At 30.3% G+C, this 24,961-nt stretch overlaps 6 protein-coding genes and 2 long non-coding RNA genes across 9 annotated transcripts; 5 read left to right on the top strand and 3 right to left on the bottom strand.

Moving 5' to 3' along the window:
- Window positions 1-40: 40 nt before the first annotated feature.
- LOC117205055 (protein FAM161A-like) lies at window positions 41-4,099 on the bottom strand. The gene is made up of 9 exons (XM_033443114.1): window positions 3,802-4,099; window positions 2,939-3,495; window positions 2,668-2,865; window positions 2,424-2,588; window positions 1,587-1,808; window positions 1,259-1,522; window positions 1,049-1,171; window positions 786-930; window positions 41-639 (listed from the first exon to the last, which is right to left on the bottom strand). The coding sequence occupies exons 2-9, from the start codon at window positions 3,490-3,492 to the stop codon at window positions 190-192; spliced, it is 2,121 nt and encodes a 706-aa protein (XP_033299005.1). The 5' UTR covers window positions 3,493-3,495; window positions 3,802-4,099; the 3' UTR covers window positions 41-189.
- Window positions 4,100-4,331: 232 nt separating this feature from the next.
- On the top strand, window positions 4,332-10,701 carry LOC117205058 (ubiquinone biosynthesis monooxygenase COQ6, mitochondrial). The gene is made up of 8 exons (XM_033443125.1): window positions 4,332-4,754; window positions 4,862-5,052; window positions 5,137-5,376; window positions 9,368-9,475; window positions 9,555-9,617; window positions 9,695-10,005; window positions 10,177-10,459; window positions 10,543-10,701. Exons 1-8 carry the CDS (start codon window positions 4,532-4,534, stop codon window positions 10,585-10,587), a joined length of 1,464 nt encoding a protein of 487 aa, XP_033299016.1. The 5' UTR covers window positions 4,332-4,531; the 3' UTR covers window positions 10,588-10,701.
- Window positions 5,385-9,033, bottom strand: LOC117205050 (transient receptor potential channel pyrexia-like). 2 transcript variants are annotated; one of them, XM_033443103.1, is made up of 7 exons: window positions 8,443-9,033; window positions 8,085-8,383; window positions 7,832-8,017; window positions 7,488-7,773; window positions 7,040-7,417; window positions 5,994-6,963; window positions 5,385-5,915 (listed from the first exon to the last, which is right to left on the bottom strand). In XM_033443103.1, the coding sequence occupies exons 1-7, from the start codon at window positions 8,548-8,550 to the stop codon at window positions 5,422-5,424; spliced, it is 2,721 nt and encodes a 906-aa protein (XP_033298994.1). In that variant the 5' UTR covers window positions 8,551-9,033; the 3' UTR covers window positions 5,385-5,421. The 2 variants fall into 2 exon arrangements, with proteins under 2 accessions (XP_033298994.1, XP_033298993.1); XM_033443102.1 differs by having other exon boundaries at window positions 5,385-6,963.
- A 156-nt stretch (window positions 10,702-10,857) lies between the features above and the next one.
- LOC117205056 (aarF domain-containing protein kinase 1) lies at window positions 10,858-13,156 on the top strand. The gene is made up of 2 exons (XM_033443115.1): window positions 10,858-11,354; window positions 11,445-13,156. The coding sequence occupies exon 2, from the start codon at window positions 11,502-11,504 to the stop codon at window positions 13,068-13,070; it is 1,569 nt and encodes a 522-aa protein (XP_033299006.1). The 5' UTR covers window positions 10,858-11,354; window positions 11,445-11,501; the 3' UTR covers window positions 13,071-13,156.
- Window positions 13,157-15,225: 2,069 nt separating this feature from the next.
- LOC117205068 lies at window positions 15,226-16,430 on the top strand. Its single transcript, XR_004487179.1, has 2 exons — window positions 15,226-15,316; window positions 16,119-16,430. It is a non-coding gene; the product is annotated as an uncharacterized LOC117205068 (long non-coding RNA).
- LOC117205064 lies at window positions 15,311-17,256 on the top strand. The gene is made up of 2 exons (XM_033443137.1): window positions 15,311-16,238; window positions 16,662-17,256. Exon 1 carries the CDS (start codon window positions 15,511-15,513, stop codon window positions 15,913-15,915), a length of 405 nt encoding a protein of 134 aa, XP_033299028.1. The 5' UTR covers window positions 15,311-15,510; the 3' UTR covers window positions 15,916-16,238; window positions 16,662-17,256.
- A 1,359-nt stretch (window positions 17,257-18,615) lies between these two features.
- LOC117205069 lies at window positions 18,616-19,924 on the top strand. Its single transcript, XR_004487180.1, has 2 exons — window positions 18,616-19,539; window positions 19,612-19,924. It is a non-coding gene; the product is annotated as an uncharacterized LOC117205069 (long non-coding RNA).
- Window positions 19,925-21,719: 1,795 nt separating this feature from the next.
- Window positions 21,720-24,794, bottom strand: LOC117205054 (conserved oligomeric Golgi complex subunit 4). The gene is made up of 10 exons (XM_033443113.1): window positions 24,624-24,794; window positions 24,353-24,550; window positions 23,875-24,249; window positions 23,602-23,810; window positions 23,323-23,518; window positions 22,986-23,233; window positions 22,695-22,917; window positions 22,355-22,621; window positions 22,090-22,275; window positions 21,720-22,023 (listed from the first exon to the last, which is right to left on the bottom strand). Exons 1-10 carry the CDS (start codon window positions 24,693-24,695, stop codon window positions 21,766-21,768), a joined length of 2,232 nt encoding a protein of 743 aa, XP_033299004.1. The 5' UTR covers window positions 24,696-24,794; the 3' UTR covers window positions 21,720-21,765.
- Between the last annotated feature and the right edge of the window lie 167 nt (window positions 24,795-24,961).

The raw sequence follows: 24,961 nt of genomic DNA, 5'->3' as shown, positions 1-24,961 counted from the left end.
GAAATAAATTTTTATGGATTTTAATTTTTGTTTAAATATGGTGTAAAATACGTGAAGAAATATAAAGATAAGGAAAAAACATATGTTTCCCGTACATGTTCCTCTTATATTATACATGTATGTAATCACTTTAAGGTTTTCAGTCACTATCTGATTACGATTAATTCTAATTAATAGTTGTCAAATTGCTTAATGAACACCTGATAACCTTCTCTCTGTATTATATTTGTTGCTCTGTGTCGCATTTGCATTGCGATCATCGTTAGAGATTAAACATTCATTATCACATAATTTATCGCTTTTATTTTTATCTTCGATCAGCTCTGCGGTTTCATTTATAGAGACTTTCAATTGACTACGATCTCCTTTTCTTTTCGAAAGTGAAACTTGAGATTTAGTTATCGACTTTTCAGATGATTGCGATATAGACGTATTAGATGAATTTAAGGACTGACTCGCTGATAAGAAAGTATGCGACGAACTAGTTGAGGATCCGGAATCCGATCTAGAAATGTTTTCGTAATTTATATACGAATTTGCAGTATTCAATGCTTGTCTATATTGCTTTTTCTTTTTCTTTTGTTGCAACATTTTTGAACAACTAACATTCTGTTGTCCTTGTGTCAACGACTGATAACTCTACAAGGATATTCTCATAAGTGATTACTTCCTCGATATTTATTATTATTATTATTATTAGCAATAATAGTAGTAGTAATAATAATGACAGCAGTTTATCTTAAACTCTCTCCTCCCCTCCCCCCCCAAAAATAAATTTTATGCACCTGAGAATGACGTTCAAAAAGTGTTGGTATTTGTGTTACGCGATCCAGCATCATTTCCATCTGCAATCGATGACGTTCCTCTTGTTCACGCGCTTCATCGCGACGGAGTAAAGTTCGAATACTAAGATCTCTTTCGTGCTCGTGCCTTACAATTAAAATTTATGTAGTCATAACAATACGAAGAGTAATTTCTAATCTTTACTATTGCACAACATCCCACTGAAGAAAACAAGCAAATAACTATTTATTTAAAAAAATCGCACCTCGCAGCAGATCTCAGAGCTCGCCATACTGGATTACGTCCAATCAAAGATTGTCTAATTTTTGCTGTTTGTTCTCGACGTCTCTCTTCCATTTTTTCCCTTATTTCACGTTCCAATTTTTCTCTATAATATAAATACAAGTGCAATCATTTTCTTCCCTTGTAATATAAATCAAAGACACATATGTATTTGTTATATTATGTATTATACCGTGATACTTGACATCTTAAAATCGCTGCTAAATTGTTTCCTCGTATTGGCAAAATAGGCATCGTTGGTTTATGTGTTTCTACTGGCGTTAAATTATTATCTGGCAGTTGTGAAACATTCTTGTCCTTAATGTCTTCGTTGCAGTTTTTAACTGTGTTCTGTAAACGTGTGCACGCAGATTTAACGCGTTCTCGTCTAGCCATTGACGGCGGTAAAGACGATGACTTCATTAATTGCGCTGCTCTTAACTGTTTTTGTAACTGCCTGAAAATTGTGCTGCTTTTTAGTTAATCGAATATAGGACGAGAACTGTATATACTGTATTGACCTGTAATATTCGTCTTCAAGCATACGGTCGTATATTTCTGTGCTGAAAAGATTCTTTGGTACTGGTTTAGCCTTAAACTTCGTATTCATGTTAACGCTTTTGCTACGAATTTCTGGGCTAGATCTTGCTAAAAATCGCCAAGCTCGACGATCACATTCGAGCTTAAAAGGACGTACCTGAGACATTAAATTTAACGCACTTTCTTCACGGATTATACGACTCCTAAAAGATAAATGCTCGTGATAACTATAGATTTATTACTATACATAGAATTGAAGCCGAAATATATTCGATACTATGAATTATATTGGAAAATATTTCAAATAAAATTTCAATGCCTTCAAGAGGGACATATTCTAATGTTATTAGTTATTCTCTACGTAGGCGTGTAAAGACCATGTGAAGATCGACTTTTTTTTAAATGATATGAAAGACAAGGAAGAATGTAAAGTGATACTTCTGTATTTGTTTTTCTTGTTTCTCATACAACAGCTTTTACAAAATAAACATTAAAATATCTCCTAGCTAAACAAACGAACTTCTCAACGTACGTAGATGTATACTTTTTTGTAGCGAATGTCCAAATGAATTGATTAATGTATTAAAAAATATGTGATTACATTTAAAAAACATCGATGACCTTCACATGTCCTCTACGCGTTCACCTATGAAAAAACTAATCATATCAAATTATGTCTCCCTTATATACCTGAAACATTTCTAAATATTGTCGAAAACAAGTGAGATATTGCAAGTGATAAAATTAGGTAGACCATCCTGTATATTGATAAAAACGAAAAGGATTATTACATATGAAAGACATAAACAAACACAAACCGTTCTTCCTTTTCAGCTAATAATTTGTCATAAAGTGGAATTTTTGACGTTAGCGGAATTGATCTCACACGTCGTTTTCTACGCAGACTTTTCTTATTACTTTTTAAATTTTTGGATTTTTGTTCCTCCATTCCAGTATGTGCCATATACTTTCCTGCTTCTTCTCTAAAGCATACAGTAGCGTATTATTAACTTCATGTGAATAAATATTTAATTTGTTGTTACAGAAAATATAGTTCCTCACCGTACAGTAAAACTAAATGGCTTAGGTACGGTAGGGTGCCATTCCTTTGCAATATTGGCAGGCAAACTTCTTGTTTCTATACTGTCTGTATCACTTTCAATATTATCATTGCTACTTAATTTATTCCATGTGCTCCAATTTTTGTTACTCAAATATATTTTTTTCTTACATACTGTTCCATTTCCTTCATATCTTCTACTACATTTAGAAATATCAATAATTACAGCCTTAATAAGATACAAGAAATTTGCTTTTACATAATTATATATACCTATTTGTTAAAAGATCCTGCTCTTCTGAGAGTTCATTAAATTTACTAGAAAGAAAAAGTAAAGGACTAGGAGTTCGAGATTCTTCTAAGTAACACCTTTTGCCATTTAATGTTAAATCATTAATATCATTCTTACTTTTAATCTTTAATTTTTTATTATATTTAGGTACAGAAAATTTAGGCACATTTGCATTTTCATGATCGATCAGTGAATTTTGTAAATTTCTCAATAATAATTTTTGTTTCCTTCTTAAGTAATCAACTTTTTGCTTAAACTGCTCATTTGATAAATGATAAACTTGATCATAGTTTGGTATACTGTCCAAAAATTCTAAAAAGTTGTCCATAATTTCTGTAGGACTTGATATTCCAGATTCACTAATAAGTTGATCACCTTTCATAAGATTTATTTTATGTTTATTATAAAGATTATTATCTTCTTTGTCTTTTTTAGATCCAATGCGTTCATAAGATGGAATTGGTTGCCCGCTGTAAGGATCTACTGGAACTTTTATACAAGAATTGTAAAAAGATGTACCTCTGTGCTCTGTCATTGCCTATTGCGACAAATAAATTTGTACTATTATATTTATGTTTTCAGTCAAAATTAATAAATTTTATTTGATATACGATTACTTATTTATTAATTTCTTTCTCTAACGTTGAACAAAACATATTTTAACTGTATACTAGTTTAAGTTGCAGTCAAAAATTTAGTTTTATTACTTAACTTTAATTTTCATTTTTGAATGAATGAATCAATATAACTTATAAGACAAATTATTATATATATTTAAGATAAATTATTATAAATTATTTCTACAAACACACACACATACACATAAATAAACCTTAATACTTACCTTTGAATTTTATTATGGAATATTAACGATATTTATTTATAAACTATAGATAGGTTTAAAAATCAGGAATAAAAAATTGTAATTTAATTGTATATATTATTAATTTGTATTTATTATATAATACATTTGTTAAATTTCCTGAAATTTGAGTCTGGATCTTTACTTTGTAAGGTTCTAATCGCTTCACATAACAACTCCTGGGGAAGATCAATATAACCTCGTTATATTCATCACCATGGTGAATAAAATGCTACACTAATAAAGATCTTTTTACAATAATTAGTTAGAAATTAATAAAATTAAACGTATTAACATTTAAATTAGAAAAAATAAGTAATTTATTGTTTACAGAAATAATTGAAGTTGCTGTATGAATATATTAATAATTACAATTATATAAATTTCAATCACACATATTCTGAATTATACGAGTTTCATTTTATACGAATTTCAAAAATAATACGAAGCGTTTTCATATGCATATTTGAATGAAATAGAACATTTCAAAATTTGTTAATATAACAAGTATTAAATGATCTGGACAAAACTATGTACCGAGATACTGATTAAAATAACACATTTAAATAATTAAAGAATTCAAATAATTCTATTAAAATAACTGTATAAATAAAATAATTTTATGGATTAAGTGAAATTGAAAAAGATTTGTATTTAATATATTTTTGATGTGATTTATTTTAAAGTAATTTCATTCTGCGTTATAAATTATATGTATTTAGAGTATATAAATAAAAGAAAAATGGCGACTTTTATGAAAACGGTAATATATTGTGATGTTTTATCATCAGCTTTAAAAAGATATAAATATTTTATTCCTAATGGATCAATGCTAGTGACGAGAAATTATTCTAACTCTGCCCAAAACCATGAAAATTATGATATTATTATTACTGGAGGTGGTATGGTTGGAACCACACTTGCATGTGCAATAGGTTAGCTTTTTTACTTATTTATAATTATATATAACAATATTTTTAGTGTTTACCAAAGATTTGATAAATAACATACTTGGTGAATGTTTCTTTACGTCTTGCAATAGCAAACAATAGGAAACTTGAATGTAAAAAGATTCTTTTGTTGGAAAGTGGTAAACAGTTCGAATATAAATTTCAAGAAGAATATTCCAATCGTGTGGTTGCTTTAAATCAACAAACACGTACCTTACTTTCAAGCATAGGAGCTTGGCAACACATTGCAGCAACACGTTATTGTACTGTACGAAAAATGCAGGTATTGAAACATTGATAATAGTAACAAACAACAGTTTTACAGTAATATTCCAAATATTGTAATTAAATATGAAATTTGTAGTAGGTTTGGGATGCATGCTCTGATGCTATGATAGTATTTAATGAAGATTACTTGAATGAAGAAATTGCTTATATAGTTGAAAATGATCTATTATTACATGCAGTCAATAAACAGTTGATAAGTAAAGAAAATGTAAACGTAATTTATAACTCTAAAGTTGAAAATATTAAATTACCTAAAATACCAGAAGAAAATGCAGAAATACAATTAGGAGATGGAACAAGATATAAGGCTAAGTTATTGGTAAGTAAATAATACCCATAATTTAAATAGTTTAAGTACTATACATTATATTGAGTTATTACTCTCTCGTAAAATACTTTCGACTTTATTAGTTAATCTATCCAAACGTGTAGCAATATTGAAAGAACATCTTTTTAGTTCTGTAGCTAATTCATTCAATTGTTGATTATTATCACTGGAAGTACTACTATAAAGTCGATTTAATCTAGAAGTATCCATTCCTATACTATATGCATTATATATAGATGTTCCTTTTGTTTTCACGTTCCTATGTTTTCTTTCAATTACTAAGCGATAGATAGCTTTTATTAATTCTTGTGGTAAACGTTTCTCACGGGGATCATTAGGACGAATATAAATTGCACAATAATGAGGTGGATGTAACAGAAGTGCACCCCGTCTGCATGCTTTCATTATAGCATTTGGTGCATGGTCTAAAAATTTGGAAAATAACATGTGTTCCAAGTGTGCTACTAATTCTGCTCTGCGTACTAATCCATCCAATCCAGCACATCTTCTTAATTCTTGTATATCTGACACTGCAAGGCCCATCATTAAATTTGCCAAAATTACTGTTACTAAAATGACAAAACATAGAAACATGAAGTGCGCAGTACCAGAATATTCAATCGGTGCTTCTGTACTAATGAATATATCTTCAAATTCTAATTCTCCAGACATCATCACAATACTTTTCAACAAAGCAATTAATGGATATTTAAATGAATCATTTTTAAGTAATACATTGAAACCTAAAGAAAACCCTATTATAAGAAATATGTAAGCACCAAGAAATTTAAAAAAGTTAATTGATACTTGAGTAAACATTTGGATATAAAGGCCAAACATTGGAAATTTTCCAACCACCATCATTAATACTATCCAAATTAATAAAATACTCACAGCAGCTATATGATGTTGCCAACCATGACATTGCCATCCAGGGCAATGTTTTGGCATATTTAATACAATACTTGATAGTAATACAACACTCCATTGAAGCCAATTTTCCCATCTTTTAATATAACTGCACATACCATGAGCCATTTGAAAAAATTCTTTACCAGCTATTGTGATAGTAAATATTAGTACTGGCCAAAAAACTATTCCTCTGAATTTTTCAACTACAATATATGCCGTAAAAAATGCAACAAATATGGAATGGAATATCAAACTTAATAAGAAAAATTTGCGAATTCTTAACCATTTTAAATAAAGGAAACTCTCACACAAAGGATGTTTCAATATATGTCTTTGTCCAGATTCCACCAAACATAGCATCAAATTTGTTTCTCCTCTGCCACCTGACACTAATGGTCTAAAATCTAATCTTAATTCACAATCAACATCACCTAACTCATGATCATGTAAAGAAATTGCTTGATCCAAGCGTGAGATAAATCGTGGTAATACATCTGGAGTTCTGCGTACAATAAAACTTAATGCAGATATACCACCCTTTGTTCTAGCAGTGAGATCTGCTCCTTTTGACAGTAACATTATTACTGTTGGTGAATTTTCATTCAACGCTGCAATATGTAAAGGTGTATAACCAAATTTGTCTGCTTTGTTGACTAAAGCACCAGCCTATTATGATAAAGAAATTATGTAATTATGGATAGTTACATATATTTTATGTAGCATTCTTAAAGAGTAAATGAACCTGTAATAAAATTTTCACCAATTCGATTCCTCTAGCAGATTTTGTAACTGCAGCATGTAATGGAGTACGGCCATCATTGTCTTCGATGTTAACTTTTGCTCCAATATTCAGAAGCACATCTAATGTTTCCATAGATTGAGACAAAACTGCTAAGTGCATTGGTGTTTGTCCCCTTGCATTTTTTGCTTCGCATTCTGCCCCAGCATCTAATAGCAACTTTGTACATTCAGCACTACCTTCTTCAGCTGCTAGATGTAATGGAGTAGATTTCATAGAACCAAACCGAAATCTTACATCTGCTCCATAAGTTAACAATAGTTTTGTGCACATAACAGAACCCAAACCAGCTGCTACGTGCAATGGTGTTTCTGTATAAACCTATTTAATTGTCATATCTAAATATAAAATATAAATAATTAGAAATATTTTAGTATTCATGAGTAAAAACCTGTGGGTTGTTAGGAGAGGCACCTGCTTCTAATAAAGCTTTGACACAATCTGCTGCATTATTTAATACAGCATAGTAAAGAGGGCTTTTTCCATGTATTCCAGCATTTACATCTGCTTGTGATTTTATTAAACATTTAACACAAGCAAGGTCTCCAGTAGCAGCAGCATAATGCAAAGGTGTATATTTTTTACCAAAATCCCATTCACATGGATTTGCTCCATGTTGCAGTAATTCTTCCAAAATTGTTAACGAAGCTGTACAAGCAGCTAAATGTAATGATGTCCTATAAAATCAATGGATTCATATTTTGGAATTAGACTTTTCTATTATCTTTTACATACCTGCCATCGCTATCTCTAGCTGAAATATTTGCATTTTTACTTTTTAGTAAAGCTTTGACCACATTTACATGACCTAAATAACAAGAAACTAGGAGACAAGTATTTGGCCATCTCAGGAAAAGTTGTAGTGCAGTTGTATTTAAAGCTGCTTCATTTTCAATATTCAATAACGTATTTTGTATACATCTATATTAAACAGAGATTGAATTATATTTATTATAATTTTTATTATTGTGACTAATAATTAATGTACCCAGTTGAAAATGAAGATGTAGCAGTTTTTTGAATATTCACTGATAATTTGCTATCATCAGTGTTTAAAAATTCATGTAAAACTTTATCCAAAATATCTCCATGCAAGGTAGGAATAACAGAAAGTGCATGCTTTCCTGCTGGAAGATCAGATAGAGCTGAAATAATTTCCTCTGTATTCCATGGTTGTTGATTTGTTATTTGTCTCTCTTTTATATGACATATAACAGGCTCAGAACTGTACTCAGAACTTATACTGTCTTCTTCCATGTCGTTCATCCAAATATCTTCACAATCATCCTAGAATTGTTGACATTTAATAAATAGCAACCAAACTTATATTATCAATTCATACTTACTATATAATTATTAACAGTAGAAGATAACGACATGATATTTGATCCTTCTTGAAAATTATGATTGTTCAAAATTTTATTTAGTAATGGTTTATTGTTTAAGATTGACATTTTGTTTTGAATATCTTTTTACTTTTCAGTTGACACTTAGTAAATAGCTAGAACATTAATTATATTTTTGTTCCTAATTTTACTACATACAAAATTTATGCTATATATCTTCAGTTTCAAACACTTAAAAACTATTTTCAGTTGCCAGTATGGTTTGAAACAGGACCACACATGTTCTTTGGTGTTTATAAAACAGAACTGGCATATATTTAGCTCTGACTACTTCTTAACATATATGTATAGCAAGATAAAGTTCTAAATTATTAGATTCTTTCTTTTAAAACATTTCTTCTGTTAATATAAGTAGAATATAAAATTGTTATTTTCATATAACTTCACTTTCAGAATATATTTCTGTGTATAATAAATAACATCATCCTTTGAAGACAAGATTGTACTTTGCATTTATTACATATAAATCAACAGATCAAGTTAAACAGTTTTTTCATTTCTTAAGCTGTTTTCAGGACTTATTTTTAATTTAACGTAAAACTATTATGCATATAAAAAATATACAATTTGTGATAAATAAATAAAAATGTATAAAAATATTATAATTTTATTGAAGGCAATTTTTTAGAAAACTAGATATAAAACACTTTAAAATTACATTTAGAATTCCTATTGAAATGCGGCACAGAACTGAAGTTATTTCCAGACATATTGTCAGTTTCTCGCTCCCTCTCTATATATACTTCCCCTTCCTATGATATGATGTTTGTGTTATCTTCATATAATATCACAAACTATAATTTAGTTATTCTTTATTATTGTAATATATTTCATTCACATTAAACCACTATAATATATGCTTCAGGTTGGAGCAGATGGTGTAAACTCATTAGTACGACAAACAATGGGTACACAATATGTGAAATGGGATTATAATCAAATGGGTATAGTTGCTACTCTTAAATTATCAGAGGTAAAAGTTATATTATTATAAAATTTCTGTACTAGTTAATTATATTCTGAATTATGTATTAATTTTATTTTTATTTCAGTCCACAGAAAATATTGTTGCATGGCAAAGATTTTTACCATCTGGACCAATAGCACTACTTCCAGTAATAACTTTTTGTTCTTATAAAGTAGTTAGAATCAATCAAAAAACATCACTAACTTGTCTTTCTGGGTTTTATAGTTAACAAATTGTCTTAGTTCTCTTGTATGGTCATTACCAACAGATGAAGCAAAAAGACTTTTGCAAGTTTCAGAAGAAGAATTTGTTGATAATGTAAACAATGCTTTATGGAAAATTTATCCAAAAGATGGTATAGTTGAAAGTGGTTTACGAGCACTTCAACAATTACTTGAAAGTTTATCTTTACAAACTGGAGTAGTGAGACAATTACAACCATCGGTATCAGATATTTCAAAAGGATCTCGTGCAGCTTTTCCTTTGCAATTTGGTCATTCTGTATCTTATGTTCAAACAGGAACTGTTTTAGTAGGGCAAGTAAAAAGTCTATGTATATTTAAAATGCATTTTAATATATGTATATAATTATATATACTTATATTATTATATAATTATATATAATTATATATAATTATATATAATTATCTAATACATATAATTATTATTTAATGTATTATATATAATTTTGATACAAAATATTTCAGTGATGCAGCACATAGAGTCCATCCATTAGCTGGTCAAGGTGTAAATTTAGGTTTTGGAGATGTAACAGCCTTGGTTCAACTTCTTGCAGAAGCAGTTATAAATGGAATTCCTTTAGGGAACATAATGTATTTAAAGAAATATGAAACAGAAAGACAACGATACAATGTTCCAATGATGCTTGCTATTGATGCACTGCATCGATTATACAAAGGAACTGCAGCGCCTATTGTACTAGCTAGAAGTTTGGGATTGCAATTGACAAATGCTTTCCCAGTGATAAAGGTGAAACATAATACATTTGAAAATAGCAAAATTAAGTGTAATATGATACTCTATATTAAATCAAACTTCATTGTCTGTTTTAGAAAGCGTTGATAGAACATGCATCTGGACAAATAAAGAATCAGTGATACTAACAACCAATGTAAATATTTATTAATAGTAACATAGTATTATTATTTTTGTAGTCAAACTTTTGACGGTAATTATATGTGATATATAAATAAAAAATTTGTTTAATGGAATTATAATTTTATATTTCATTTATGTTAAAAATTTGTGTAATATATTAAAAAATGGAAATACATATGTACACATATATGTGTATACATACATGTATATATATTCATATATAACATTTTCAATATTTTTTGTGGTTGATTATAGTTATTACATGAATAAATTCTTTTACTTAGGATACCCCATATTTAACATAATTTTCCATAAAATTGTACAAAAAAAATAAGATTAATGATTTATAAAATTTATCAAAATGTAACTCCATCGATATGCAAACGTAAAAACATCGACACAATGGTGATCAATGTAAATTGATTATTATTCCATGTGAGCAAAGATCAACAGTTTCAAAATGAAAACAGGTTATGATGTTACATTCTCAGAAAAAACAAGTAATTAGACAAATATTATACAAAATTAACCAAATACTTTTGAAGAGAAAATTAAAAAATTGAGATATTCTTAAATAGAATTTTTTAATACATAAATTCTGTTACACTTTTTACATGTACATAGTTTAGGTTACTATACAATCTTCGAAATTTCGGAACAATTTATAAGTCAGAAAGACACAAGTGGATTGCATAATTTTTATACCTGATTTCGTGTTATATAATGATGTTTTATTGAGGAAAAAAGGATTTTAACCTACCGCAAAGTATGTAATTTCATTCTTGTAAAGGTTATAAATATTTACATAATTATTGTATAAAAATTGACAAATCTTTTTACCATTGTCTCATTTCAGATTCATCATATATAAAACTAAACAGAAAAAAAGTATTTGACAAATTTTTAATTGATAATGTTTTTATCAAAAAGATTGCTAAAAGGTGCAGCTCTTGGAATAATTGGATTGGGAACGCTAGCATCCTTAAGAGCAAATGAATATGACTTGGGAGCTATAGGTATTGTACGATTAGGACGTGCTGCAATTACTGTCTTTATAATTGGGAGGCATTATAGAAACGAATTGTATGGTAGTAATTTAGATCCAAATACTCAGGAATATCTTGACTTAAAATCAAAAGTACATAAATATGGAGCACAGAAACTCTTAGAACTTTGCTGTGCCAACAAAGGTGTTTATATAAAAGTAGGTCAACATATTGGCGCACTAGATTATTTATTGCCATCAGAATATGTTAATACAATGAGGGTGTTACATAGTTCAGCACCACAGTCATCTTTTAAAGATATACTTACTGTTATTAAAGAAGATTTCAAGAAAGATCCATACGAAATATTTGAAAGTATTGATCCTGAACCTTTAGGCACTGCTAGTTTAGCACAAGTTCATAAAGCTATATTAAAAAATGGTGATGTTGTTGCTGTTAAAATTCAACATCGATCAGTTAAAACAAATTCCTATGTAGATATAAAAACTATGTCAGCCTTAGTAAAATTAACATCATTAGTTTTCCCTGATTTTAAATTTGATTGGCTTGTTGATGAAACTAAGAAGAATATTCCTCGAGAGTTGGACTTCACTCAAGAGGGAAAAAATGCAGAAAAAATTCAAAATATATTTTCACATTATCATTGGTTAAAAATACCAAAAATACATTGGGAAATTTCATCACCACGAGTTCTAGCAATGGAATTTTTGGAAGGAGGACAAATTAATGATTTAAAATACATTCAAACCAGTAATTTAAATCCATATGAAGTTAGCAGTAAATTAGGTCGACTTTATAGCCACATGATATTCATTGTTGGTTTTGTACATTCAGACCCACATCCTGGTAATGTTTTAGTCAGAAAGAAAAATAATGAAGCAGAAATTATACTTCTAGATCATGGATTGTATGCAAACCTCTCAAATGAATTTCGATGGGAATATTCTAAGCTTTGGTTGGCAATATTTGATGGCAATAAAGCTGCAATGCAAACGCATTGTGCTAATTTAGGTGTTACAGATTTGTATGGGTTATTAGCTTGTATGGTATCAGGACGATCTTGGAATACAATTATAACTGGTGTTCAGAAAACCAAATATGATATACAGGAAAAAGAGGAATTTCAAAAAGAAATACCAAATTTATTACCACAAATTAGCACTGTACTAGACAAAGTGAATAGGCAAATGTTATTAATCCTTAAAACAAATGATCTTATGCGTTGTATCGAATATTCCCTCAACACAGAATCAAGAATGTCAGGAATGTTGGAAATGTCAAAATGTTGCATACAATCTGTATATGGAGAGAAACTGAAAACCTGCACGAATATATGGGAAAAGTGGAAAGTTTCTATATCTCAACAATGGGCACTCTTTAAATTATCATTATATTATATATACTTGGGAGCATTAAATTTTAATATACAAAATTCTGTTAACTCATTTATGAAAAACGAATTTTATACTTTTTAACATTGATTTTGTTCTAGGAAAAATTTGCTATGTATAATATAACATTTCTTTAAATATGTTATGATTTGATTAATTTAAACAAATAATTTTAAAAAGTTCTATTTATTTATAATATATTTTTTTTCACTATTCTATTTTTCACATTTCGCATTTTCATAAAAATAAAAGTTAATTTATGATAAATAAGAACAATATTCATATTAAACAAGTGTTTAATATGAACTTTAATAATTGCGCAAATTTATTGTGCCATATCTTGATTGTCCAATAGTCAAAGTTATCCCAATTAAAGAATAATATTAAATATTTATTCCAAATATGTATGTATATACATATTATATACAATCATACATTTTTATTTTAATATTATAATTTATCATATTTACGTATATTTTGCATGAGATGCGAAAACTTGTATATTTTGTTTCTCCTTCATTAGTGGAATAGAAGAAATAAATTATATCTGATCGATTATTGTATTTAATAATAAAATATGACAATAAATACGTTTGATCATGAATCATGTTTTTAATGTATAGATAAAAATTTTTTTTTTAAATTTTTCCATCGAGACAACGATCTACAGTGAGATCCGTTATAACGAGACGTGATAAAGTGCACGCGTACCGAGCAAAAATTCAAAGTCGATTTTCTCGAAAACAAAGCCTCAAACGAAAAATTTTTATTCTATATTTTCGACTCCTTTTTTCGCGTAGAATCACCCCGTTTCCGCTTGTACCACCAGTTACCAACCACCCTGTATATATTAAATTCATGGGTAGAAAAATGTTGAGAAATTACATGTGTTTATTTAAGATGTATTCTTAACTTAATTACGTCACAGAGGTAATTTATCATTAAAACTTAAATCAATTTTACGAAGTACAATATTTATTAAAAGTATAGAAATTTATTAATTTATATCTATATATAATAATAAAATAATATCATTTATTCATTAACTTTCTACAAAAATTAGTTTAAATGAGAAGATTTATTGTTTTCGATAATCTGCTGCAATTTCATTATACTCTATCTTTGATCACGATATAAAAATAGAATTAACGTGTAACTGCAACTGACTAAACCATTTCTAAGAAAATTAAATGTGAACTTAAAATATATACATGTGTATACTTATGTACCTAACTATATATGTACGCGTATATGTATCTCTCATGCGTCATTCATTAGTCACGATTCAAGAATGCTTCATTATAACATAAAGAATACATATCTTTATTTTATATCTATTAAATAAATTGTATCAATTAAGAGAAAAATGAAATATGATAATTATTAATGTTATGGAATATGGTTAAAGATTCTGAAATATTTCAATTTTCAAGAACTTTTAGATTTAACGAAAGTAATTTTTGTTTTTGTATCGTGAAATAAAACGTAAAATGGAAAGCATCTTATTACACTCATTGAGTATAATGTGTAACAGCGTAAAAGTTATTCCTGACAGTGTTGCCATGTGTTGCAATTTCTATAATGTCAAACATTTTTATATCAATGTTATTGTTTTTGTATTTGTAATGTCGCAATTTTATTTCATACTAGTATTTCAAAAAAATAATTAAAAGTCAATAGATCTTGTTCATATATTTGATTTGAATGTAATTTAATAAATTAATATTTTTACAAGATTTATGTTCAATATATATATTTATTTAGTTACTATTCTCTGCTTATTTCATACGAATTTCATAGTCTACAGCCTACTTTATTTATTATATATGTAACTTACAATCATTGGAATAATGATTTTTACATTAACATTAATGTACGTGCCAAATAATACGTGCACCGGAAATGACGTTAACAAAATGGGGCACGCAATTGGTTAGAATTAACCGCAGTACATCTTCATACGCTATTGATTATTTCCTGTAAATGAAGAATTTTAATATAATGTACAAAATATATAAAATTTAGCATTAAAATTGTCGCACATATATTTAAAAATTTATTGGATTAAAGTATTTTTCAAAAATTCTAAGAATGTAAGGTTAATGTAAGATTTTACACGGAACTAGTTTCCATTGTCCACGCGTAAGACCACGTCATAAAGATAGGCGTGGGGGTATATAAAGCGGCCATTACACGCGCAGCGTAGGCATTGGCTTAGTCTTCTTTAAAATGTGAGGAGGGTATTTTGCTCGGTAGTTTCAAATCCTTTGTGTGCACTTTTGTGTGAATTTCTTCTGTTTTGTTCTACAACAAACACGAGCCGGATACAGGTTGGTGTACTTATTACTTATTCAATAATTAGGTGAAATAGTTGAGAAAGCTATAAGAAAACGTGAATATCGTGTCAGTCGATAATTCATGTTAACCCATTTCTCAAGAAAAGTATCATCTATACTGTGTTAACGTCGAAAACGACGAGGACATTTGTATTTCTACAAATTAAGAAAACTACGAAGTCGTCATCATGGTGAGCACACAGAAGAGACATCCAAAAACTGACCCCAACAAGCCAAGTGAAACTGAACGATTAGTAACTTGGATTAGCAGAGTTCGCAACAAAAAATTGAAGTGTCGCCGAAATCGCAGACGCGATTTACGGATTGAAGCAGTACTGACGTGCGCTCTTTCCAAAGCTGAAAATGATTTACGCATCCAGCAATTATCAACAGCTTCAAAATGGCAGCGACTTAAAAGACAATGCTTGAAGAAAGGAAATTATTCAAATTATGAACTCTACAATGGTGAAGACACAGAAAATCGGAGATTGTCTCAACAGAATCCCTGGAAAAAGCCATTATGTCCTGAATTGAGCAGTTTAGACGATTTCATGTCTAAGTTGGCAGAAATAAAAGTACCGTTACAACGCTGAAGTAGTGGGAAAAATGCAAGCGACCAGGTTTGGAAGACCTAGAAGCTGACTGTGACTACTTTGACAAGAGGATTTCTGCGTAGAGATTTCAACAACTATATGGAATCTCGAGCGATTATGGAGCACTGTGTATTACATCGGTGCTGCAGGAATAGAAATCGAATTACTATCCTGATGTATATCTGGATATTTTTTACTTGCAGTCTCACCGTTTGAGATGGCATTGGGACAGGCGGAGGGAGTTGGTGTTCGCAACGATGCTGAAGCGTACCGCACGATCGAGGACCCCATGTTCTCTAGTCTCTACGCCTTTCATTGGTTTGGTTTGTAAACTGTATCGGGACCAATGCATTCCCTTTTACAATTTTTTGTAGTAATATACGTAATAATGAGCGTTCGAAATATGTCCGAAGAGTGTTTGATCCGATATTTTTTATTTTCAGAAATATGGCAATTTACATAAAACATTATGTACTTTGTATGTCTTATAATTTACAGAAAATTTGTATAGTACATTTTAATTTGTAGATTTAGTAGTACCGTTTCAAATATTCGCTCCATTATTCTGAACGTCAAGATTTTGTATATTTGCTTAATGTTAATTAACAGTTTTGTAGACTTTAAGAAATAAAATGAAATTAATAAAATTTGGAAAATGTTTACAATTTTTCTGCAATCTTCTAGTTCATATTAATGCCAAAAATCCTTTTTTGTCCAGCATACTACACAATAAAATTCTGTCGCAGGCAAGAGACCCGCACATGCGTCCAGGCTGTTGGCCGTCATCGGCGACATTATTTGGCCTGTCTGTGTATGAGATAAGGAGTGACGAGAGAGGATTGGTATGGGATAAACAAAGGGGAAAAGTCTGTTTTTAGAAAATCGTGCATGAAGTTTTCTGGCTGACGAATGGGTTGCACCATGATCAAGTTGTACATAAACGTCTCATCACTCCGCGCTTCCGTATCTTGAACATGCAAGCATCAACTAATTCCAAAATCGTCTGATGCGCGATACTCATAGGCTTATTGTGACCAACTACAGCAAATTGTAGCAAATCATATTTGGTGAGCTCTAATCCCTTTTGTTCGTTATCTGTGCAAATGTGTTTTCTCAGGTCCGGAAAAGTTTTTTCAACGTTTGTACCACCAACTTGTATGTGAGTTACTTTGGCTTATCAATATGCCTTGTTCAAAGTTGAGCAAGCTGAATACTGTCACAGCTCTCTATCTTCCCATTTGAATTAAGATAATAAGAGCTTTTTGAGGTATGGAGTAAATTGAATGCATCTTTGTTGAGTCTAGATGATCCAGAATGGCGAACTACCGCAAGTAGCACAACTAATCGAAATAATAGACATGCACATATATGAAATATGTTTAATATGGATAGGAAATTATTTTGAAATTTAACAATCATTGCAATAAATATGTCGGTTCAGAAGTCATATTACTAGATACTTATTTTCACAGATTTCAATTCACTTATCCATTGATTGATGTTAGAACAAATGAAGAACTTTACATGTTATTAGATACAAATAAAATGTATTGTTCCTGACAAATGGTATGCAGAAGAGTAATGGAAATAAAAGACTGGTTTATATTACAGTTCAAGTGACTGATAGTAGGAAAGCAGTGATGGAAAATGAAGCAACGTATTATAAAATTGAATCCCTAAGTATAGCATGTAGATAATATTTTGAGTGTTGATGGAGGACAAAATTATGCACATTCCTTTTTTAATTCCAAGGAAATAGATCATCGATGCGTCAGTTGTCAAAACATGATGGAAATAGCTCATTGTTAATTGAACAAGTTTGATATAATTACACAAGCTAAAGATTTAACTTGAAATTTGTTTGAAGAAATTTATTTTTGCTTATACCTGATGTCAAGTGCGGTATTAAGTATCATGCTTCTATAACTATTGTTTTAAATATTTTTGTGTTGAAATATTGTCGTTTGGGTGTCTGTTTTGTACTGCAGGAGTACCCGAAATAATTATACTGGTCGTGTACAGCTATACAACTACAGGCAGTTGATTCTATTCCTGGAACGCGTTGGATTCGTGTTTACATGGTACGTTGATTAGAATGATTTAGAGGTGGGTTACTGGGGGTGTGAGTAATTATGTTTCAGCCAGGCTTGGATAGAGAACGCGTTTAGTCAACGTTTAAAGGTCCGCTTAAAATACACATGCTCTGGTAGTTTCTAATTGGATCGTTATAGATGTCGTATACTTTCTGCTAAATCCGTTTTTGGGAGACATTAAGATGAAAAAGGTCGTATTTTTAAAGAGAGGGAGAGAGGTAGTATGCTTTGGATAAAGGTAACAATTTTATATGAAGGATGATTATTGTAAACATTGAATATAATTGGGGAAAATTGAGAAACTGGTGCAACTTGTTGTATTATGAGCTACAGGCCTGGTGCTGTGTCTATCTCTTTAATACAATAGATGAGACATTTGTATGGCACTTTTGATAATGGAAAACGTGTTCGTGCTGTATGTTTTGCATTCAATAACAGGAAATGGTTCCGCAATTTCAGTAATTTAAAGTACTTGCGGTATAATGATAAGCATAATACAATATAAATTTGCATTTCATCCGGCTACTGAAGGAAATACTTGTTTGACAATGGAACAGATCATTGCTAAGAAAGGAAGAAACGAGCAGTTAACACGATAGTTGTAACAAATTTTTGTTCCATCAGTTTTGCGGCAGGTAAAAATCAAAATATAATCATTGAAGTCAAATGTTTTTCAGATTCAAAATTGTAAATTTAATATAATTGTTTTACGGATTCATTACGCACATAAAATTCGCATGCAATCTATTGATCCAAAAATATTCCAAATATATAGAATGATAGTAGTAAATATAAGTACAATATATATTTTATTATAAAGTAAGGGTATTCAGATTGAAGGACAAATTACACGTGAATGTGAAAAAAATGATCAGTAAGTGTTTTTTGAATTGTGGAAATTATAAATATATTACAGAAAGTAATATTAAATGATCCAGAAAAGCATTTTTCAAATGGAAGGATAAAATGAATTACTATTTTACCTTGATTAACAACGTTTTTTCATGGATAAATAAATGAGAAAATAATTCAGTATGTATTATTTTCAATTGAACGTTCAACAAATCTGTATATTGTGAAAATTATGCATGTATGACAATTAGACTATTTAGAACTGTTATATTTCAAAGTAATCTCAGTGCCAATGAAATTGATTTATTGAAACTATATATGAATGTGAGTCTTTATATTCTGCTTCATTTTTTTTTTTAAACATACTAAAGCATACTAAATCTTATAAAAAGAATTTGATTACAAGTTCATTTATATGAACATTGAAACATGAAGTAAAACAACTATGGTATCTTGTAATCTTCACTATTTCGTCTAATTTGATGTCTTGGTTGTATGCAATTTCATGCACCATTGGATAAACAGCTTGCTGTATTTTCTAATGAAGAAGAATAAAATTATTTTAATATGAACGAAGAAATGACTTCGAAACAGATTTGAAATTAATAACTTAATTACAATCATCTATGCATTACAACAGTTGAAGATTTTGGATATGAAGATATACAACAGGTGTAAAGTAAGAATCGTTTAACAATATATTTCTCCAATTAGGAAGAAATTGAATCAGTAATTCATTTTTTAATTTCAGATTTATATAATATGCTTCAGATATACATTTTTGGAATATACTTACTATATACTTATTAGTAAAATGTAAATATTTTTGTAGAAAAGAGTATGAAATTCGACATGATTTCTTTCATGGCAAACAGGAAATTGTAACATTTATTGCCAAAATTTTACAAAAGTTGCATTTTTTTAAAGCGAAATATCACTCATAAATAGCAAGATCAATTTGGCATATGGAAAAGGATCGGTATTAGAATGCAACTTTTAAAGATTATCTATTACTTGGACAGTATAAGAGATAACTATATATAGACTAGAGGAACATCACAGAAGAGAAGGAAATATTTAATATCGTGTTCATTCAAGGATCAAATGTCAATGATTGTAACAAATAATTGGGACGATTCAATTGGGATAACAACTTAATGTCCGGAAAATGTGGGAACATTGTGATGAATCATAATGTATATTCATGAAATTTCAAAACAGTTATCTCGATTTCGTAAGATTTGAAAAAGACCAGCTATTAATCTGAAATTTAAAGAAAACCAACAACGCAGTACTAATCTAAAAAAGCTACCAACGTGAGATTTCATGCTATTCAGAAGAGGCTACCAATGAAGGATTTCATACTACCCAGAGGAGGCTACCAACGTGGGACTTCGTGCTATCCAGAGGAGGCTACCAACGTGGGACTTCGTGCTATCCAGAGGAGGCTACCAACGTGGGACTTCGTGCTATCCAGAGGAGGCTACCAACGTGGGACTTCGTGCTATCCAGAGGAGGCTACCAACGTGGGACTTCGTGCTATCCAGAGGAGGCTACCAACGTGGGACTTCGTGCTATCTAGAGGAGGCTACCAACGTGGGACTTCGTGCTACCCAGAGGAGGCTACCAACGTGGGACTTCGTGCTATCTAGAGGAGGCTACCAACGTGGAACTTCGTGCTATCTAGAGGAGGCTATCAACGTGGGACTTCGTGCTATCTAGAGGAGGCTATCAACGTGGGACTTCGTGCTATCTAGAGGAGGCTATCAACGTGGGACTTCGTGCTATCCAGAGGAGGCTACCAATGTGGGACTTCGTGCTATCCAGAGGAGGCTACCAACGTGGGATTTCGTGCTATCCAGAGGAGGCTACCAACGTGGGACTTCGTGCTATTCAGAGGAGGCTACCAACGTGGGACTTCGTGCTATCCAGAGGAGGCTACCAATGTGGGACTTCGTGCTATCCAGAGGAGGCTACCAACGTGGGACTTCGTGCTATCCAGAGGAGGCTACCAACGTGGGACTTCGTGCTATCCAGAGGAGGCTACCAACGTGGGACTTCGTGCGATTCAGAAGAGGGTGCCAGCGTAGGACTTTGTAGGATTATCAGGAGACTACCGACGCGGGACTTTGTGGGACCACCAGGAGACTACCGACGCGGGATTTCGTGGGGTTCAAAGGAGGTTACAAATGTAGGATTTTGTGAAGATACTGCAAGATGTATTGGCGCCAGGCACATAAATATACTTTATGCGACTCACGGACATTTAATTCAGTACAATATGCGTACATATAAACAAAATAACAAACCAACAGTATCATGTCACTATAAAGGGTACCGATACCTTTTTTTTACAATTTAGCAAAGCAAACAAATGAGGATGGTCCCTATATAAACCATCGTTACTGCTGACTACGATAACAATCAGTAAGAAGGTCATAGAAAATCATACATATTAAATATTAAGAAGTGTAAGATTTATTCTGTATGAAAACAGAAGCTGTGTGATTACATAATAATAACGTTACTAATAAAGAAAGTAAAGTATTGAAGTACTAATTTTATAACTCTAATAGTTTAAAAATGCTCATAGATTGTACATGTCTAATAAATTGCCATGTTTTAAAAATATTTCAAACTTGACTTTGATCATAAAATTTAAGAATTGTTAGTAGTATTACTAGTTATTAGTAATTAGTATTATTAGTTAGTAGTAAAATAATTTGATAAATGTAAGATGTATTATGTGTATTAATAATAATTAAGTAATACTAATAAAGCTGTTGATTATTAAGCCAAAATTGTATTTTAATTTTGTATAATTTATACATTAAGCAGAAATAAAAATATTAAAATGAATTGACTGTTTATTAACATTTATTATACCAATAAAATCCAACAAAAATTAAAGTTTCAATCTTTTTATATCCTCGGGACGAAAATCTGTCCTCATAGAAGCAATACGTCGAACTTCAGCAGGTGTTAATCTCCATGCTATTGCATCTGCACCACAATAATCTGCTAATTCTTCTACTTTTTCAACACTTAATATGGTAGCTATTTGCGTTAATCGTGCAAATTTATCACGTACGGACCATGAGGTAACAGCGGCTAAGTAACTTGCTAATGATCTTACTTCTTTATCAAGTATAAGACCTCCCGCCTAAAAAATTATTGATTATTGGAAAATAAATATTAAGATTAAAATAAAATCATAAAATATACATACTCTATTGAAAGTAGACTTTAATACAACTTTTTCTAAACGAGCTGTTACTTCAGCAGTAAGAAGACCAATTAAAGCATCATAATTAGATGTTGTTAAACTTCCCTTAAAACTTTGAAGTAAACCTTCTAAATTCATAATTAAAGTTTGTACGAAAGGTTCTTCTGTTTCATATCTTAATAAGTCATCCTATGGATATTAACGAATCGTTACGAGTTTTTTATGTAAATCATTTTAATCATTTCTTATGATTATATACTTTGTTTACCTCGTTTATATGATGATCCACTGATAAGAATGCATCGACCCAAGGTGTGACTCTCGGTTTGACAGCGCTTACTCGTAACTGTTCTAGACCATAATCATTAACCGCTCGTAAAATCGACATAACACCTTTTAAACCGGATAAACAACTGTCGATTTTACCTCTTTCTTTACTTTGCATATTGGGAAACGTCGCATCTATTTCTGTACTAAGACTTTTACATAGCGTTTCGACATATTCGATACTTACGTCGGTGTTATTTAGATAGGTCTATGAATGAAATACGTAAAACAAATTAACATATAAAATATGCAAGAATTGTAAATTTTGTACTTAATACTACCAAAAACATTAGACGGGCGAGCTCCGTATCTGAAGTTTGTAGACGACCATGTTGTATACTTGTTTGAAGGGCACTGTAAGCTTGTGCCAGATCCAAGTATCCTGCTGGATAACCTTGTCGCAATCGATTTCGTAATCTGTTTGCAAATTCTCCTTCTAATATTCCACAAGCCATATTAACTACAGCACAAACACCGTCTATACTCCAACTTGACATAGAACGCCTACACACGAAAATTTTGTATTTTATTTGTACTTGAATTAAACATAAATTATAAAATTTTGTCAATACCTAATACATTTCTGTACTATAAAAAAAACATCATCAACCATACTAGATGTTTGTTGATCTTGATCTAGGGTATCCATTCCTAGTGCTTTATTTACACTTTCTTCGAGGAAATATCTTTCTAAAGCAAGATAAGCACCTAAAAGTTCTTGCATACCATGTGCTAAATCAGAATTGTTGATAATATTTTCGAATTCATTTATTAGATCTTTGTATTGTGCATCATTTGTTACACTAATTTCTACATCATTCTGGAATAAAAATGTTATAATTTTATAGAACTTTAAAGTATTTAAAAATATTCACGTATGTAAGAGTATTTAAAATACATTTAACTTACTTTAACCCTCCTTTTTAAGAACCTTATGTATAATTCTGCACGTGAATGCATTATAGTAATTTCTCCCAATAACAAGTCAAACTCTTTGGGATCTGCTTTTTCAGAACTTGGTTTACGAACATGATCATTTACAATTTGTACTTTCTTAGATATAGATCGGTGTTTCATAAATTCTGCAATAATCTTTTTAACTTGTCTATTAAAAACATAAATTTTATATTTTTGAAAGTACATACAATTTCCCCATATACGCTATAAATATAAATACATGTAATATACCTGTCACATTCCTTTTGCAAAATAGAAATTGTCGTTAATAATCTTCCAGGACCATAATATGTTTCGATTATTGGTTGGTGTATCTCTACAATACGAGCAATTCCTTCAAATAGTAATGTCATAGTGTCAGAAAAAATAACTGACGCCCTTTTATCATTACTTTTTATTTCCAGAGCTGCTTTTAAATTTTTTTGAGCTGTTTCCTGCAACTGATGTTAGAACTATACAGTTATATAAACTTTATAGCATTTAAAAAATCATATAATTTATTACCTTTGTGCATAAATAACTACAAAACTTTTTAAGGCCTTCGGTATGCATCTCTAATAAAGGAAATATTTTGAAAAATCTTTCAACAGATGCAAGATCTTCTGATTTTACTGCTTCATCAAATTTATGTGTAACCACAGTTCTGAGTTGTAATGCAGCTTGTTGTAATGTAATTAGAGAACAACTGACACTAGTGTGATCCATCAAAATGTCTTCAGCTGTTCTTTCTAATAATTGTTGATCCATTGATAAATAACGATAAACATGTGCTGCACCTTGTTCATAATCTTCATTACACAATGCCATAGCTACTCCTTCACTACATAGTTGTAAATCAAGAATGTCATTAACACGTCTTTGACATTCGTATACTCTGCTCTATAATGTAACAATAAGTAATTAAACTTGATGCTTTATATGATAAACAACTTAATAATGAAATTATTATCAGTAGTGTAGTCAATATTGCATCTCAACTTACTCTTGCTAAATCCAATTGTCTTACTTTGGCACTTACATTTTCTGCTAATTCATTAGTACGTCTAATCATATTACAGAACTTTTCTCCTTCTGTCCGTATTATAACAATATTAGGTAATACCTTACTTATACTTTGGAGTTTTGCTTCTACATGACATTGTTTTGAAAGTATATTTTCTAAACTTTTTTCTATCTTAACCTGTAATTAAATACACCTGATTTTTAAAAATCCAAATGAAAGAATCAAATTTTGAAAGAAGATATGATGAAACCTCATCTTCTGATAATTTATTAAGTATATGTGTCAAATTGTCTTGATTTGGAGATAAATCCATGATACACATTATACTAGTGCAGAATAAGAGATTTACATTACACCTAGAATAGTTTAAAATTCAACAATTTTATTAAGCCGCGAAATTCATCATACTAGATAATAACATAAGGGAAAGATGATTTAACCGTATATATATATATATATATATATATATATATATACACATATGTGGCTAGAAATTTATAATCTATCGTATTCAAAAAACATTTTATGACATATATGATGAATAATTGCAAAATTCAATAATGGCCGAATCTTTAAATTTACATTATT

The sequence above is a fragment of the Bombus bifarius genome, unplaced genomic scaffold (assembly GCF_011952205.1).
Source record: "Bombus bifarius isolate JDL3187 unplaced genomic scaffold, Bbif_JDL3187 scf7180000007986, whole genome shotgun sequence".
NCBI classification, from domain to species: Eukaryota; Metazoa; Arthropoda; class Insecta; order Hymenoptera; family Apidae; genus Bombus; species Bombus bifarius.
Note: the sequence above shows the minus strand (reverse complement) of the source record. Positions and strands in the feature narration are given on the sequence as shown.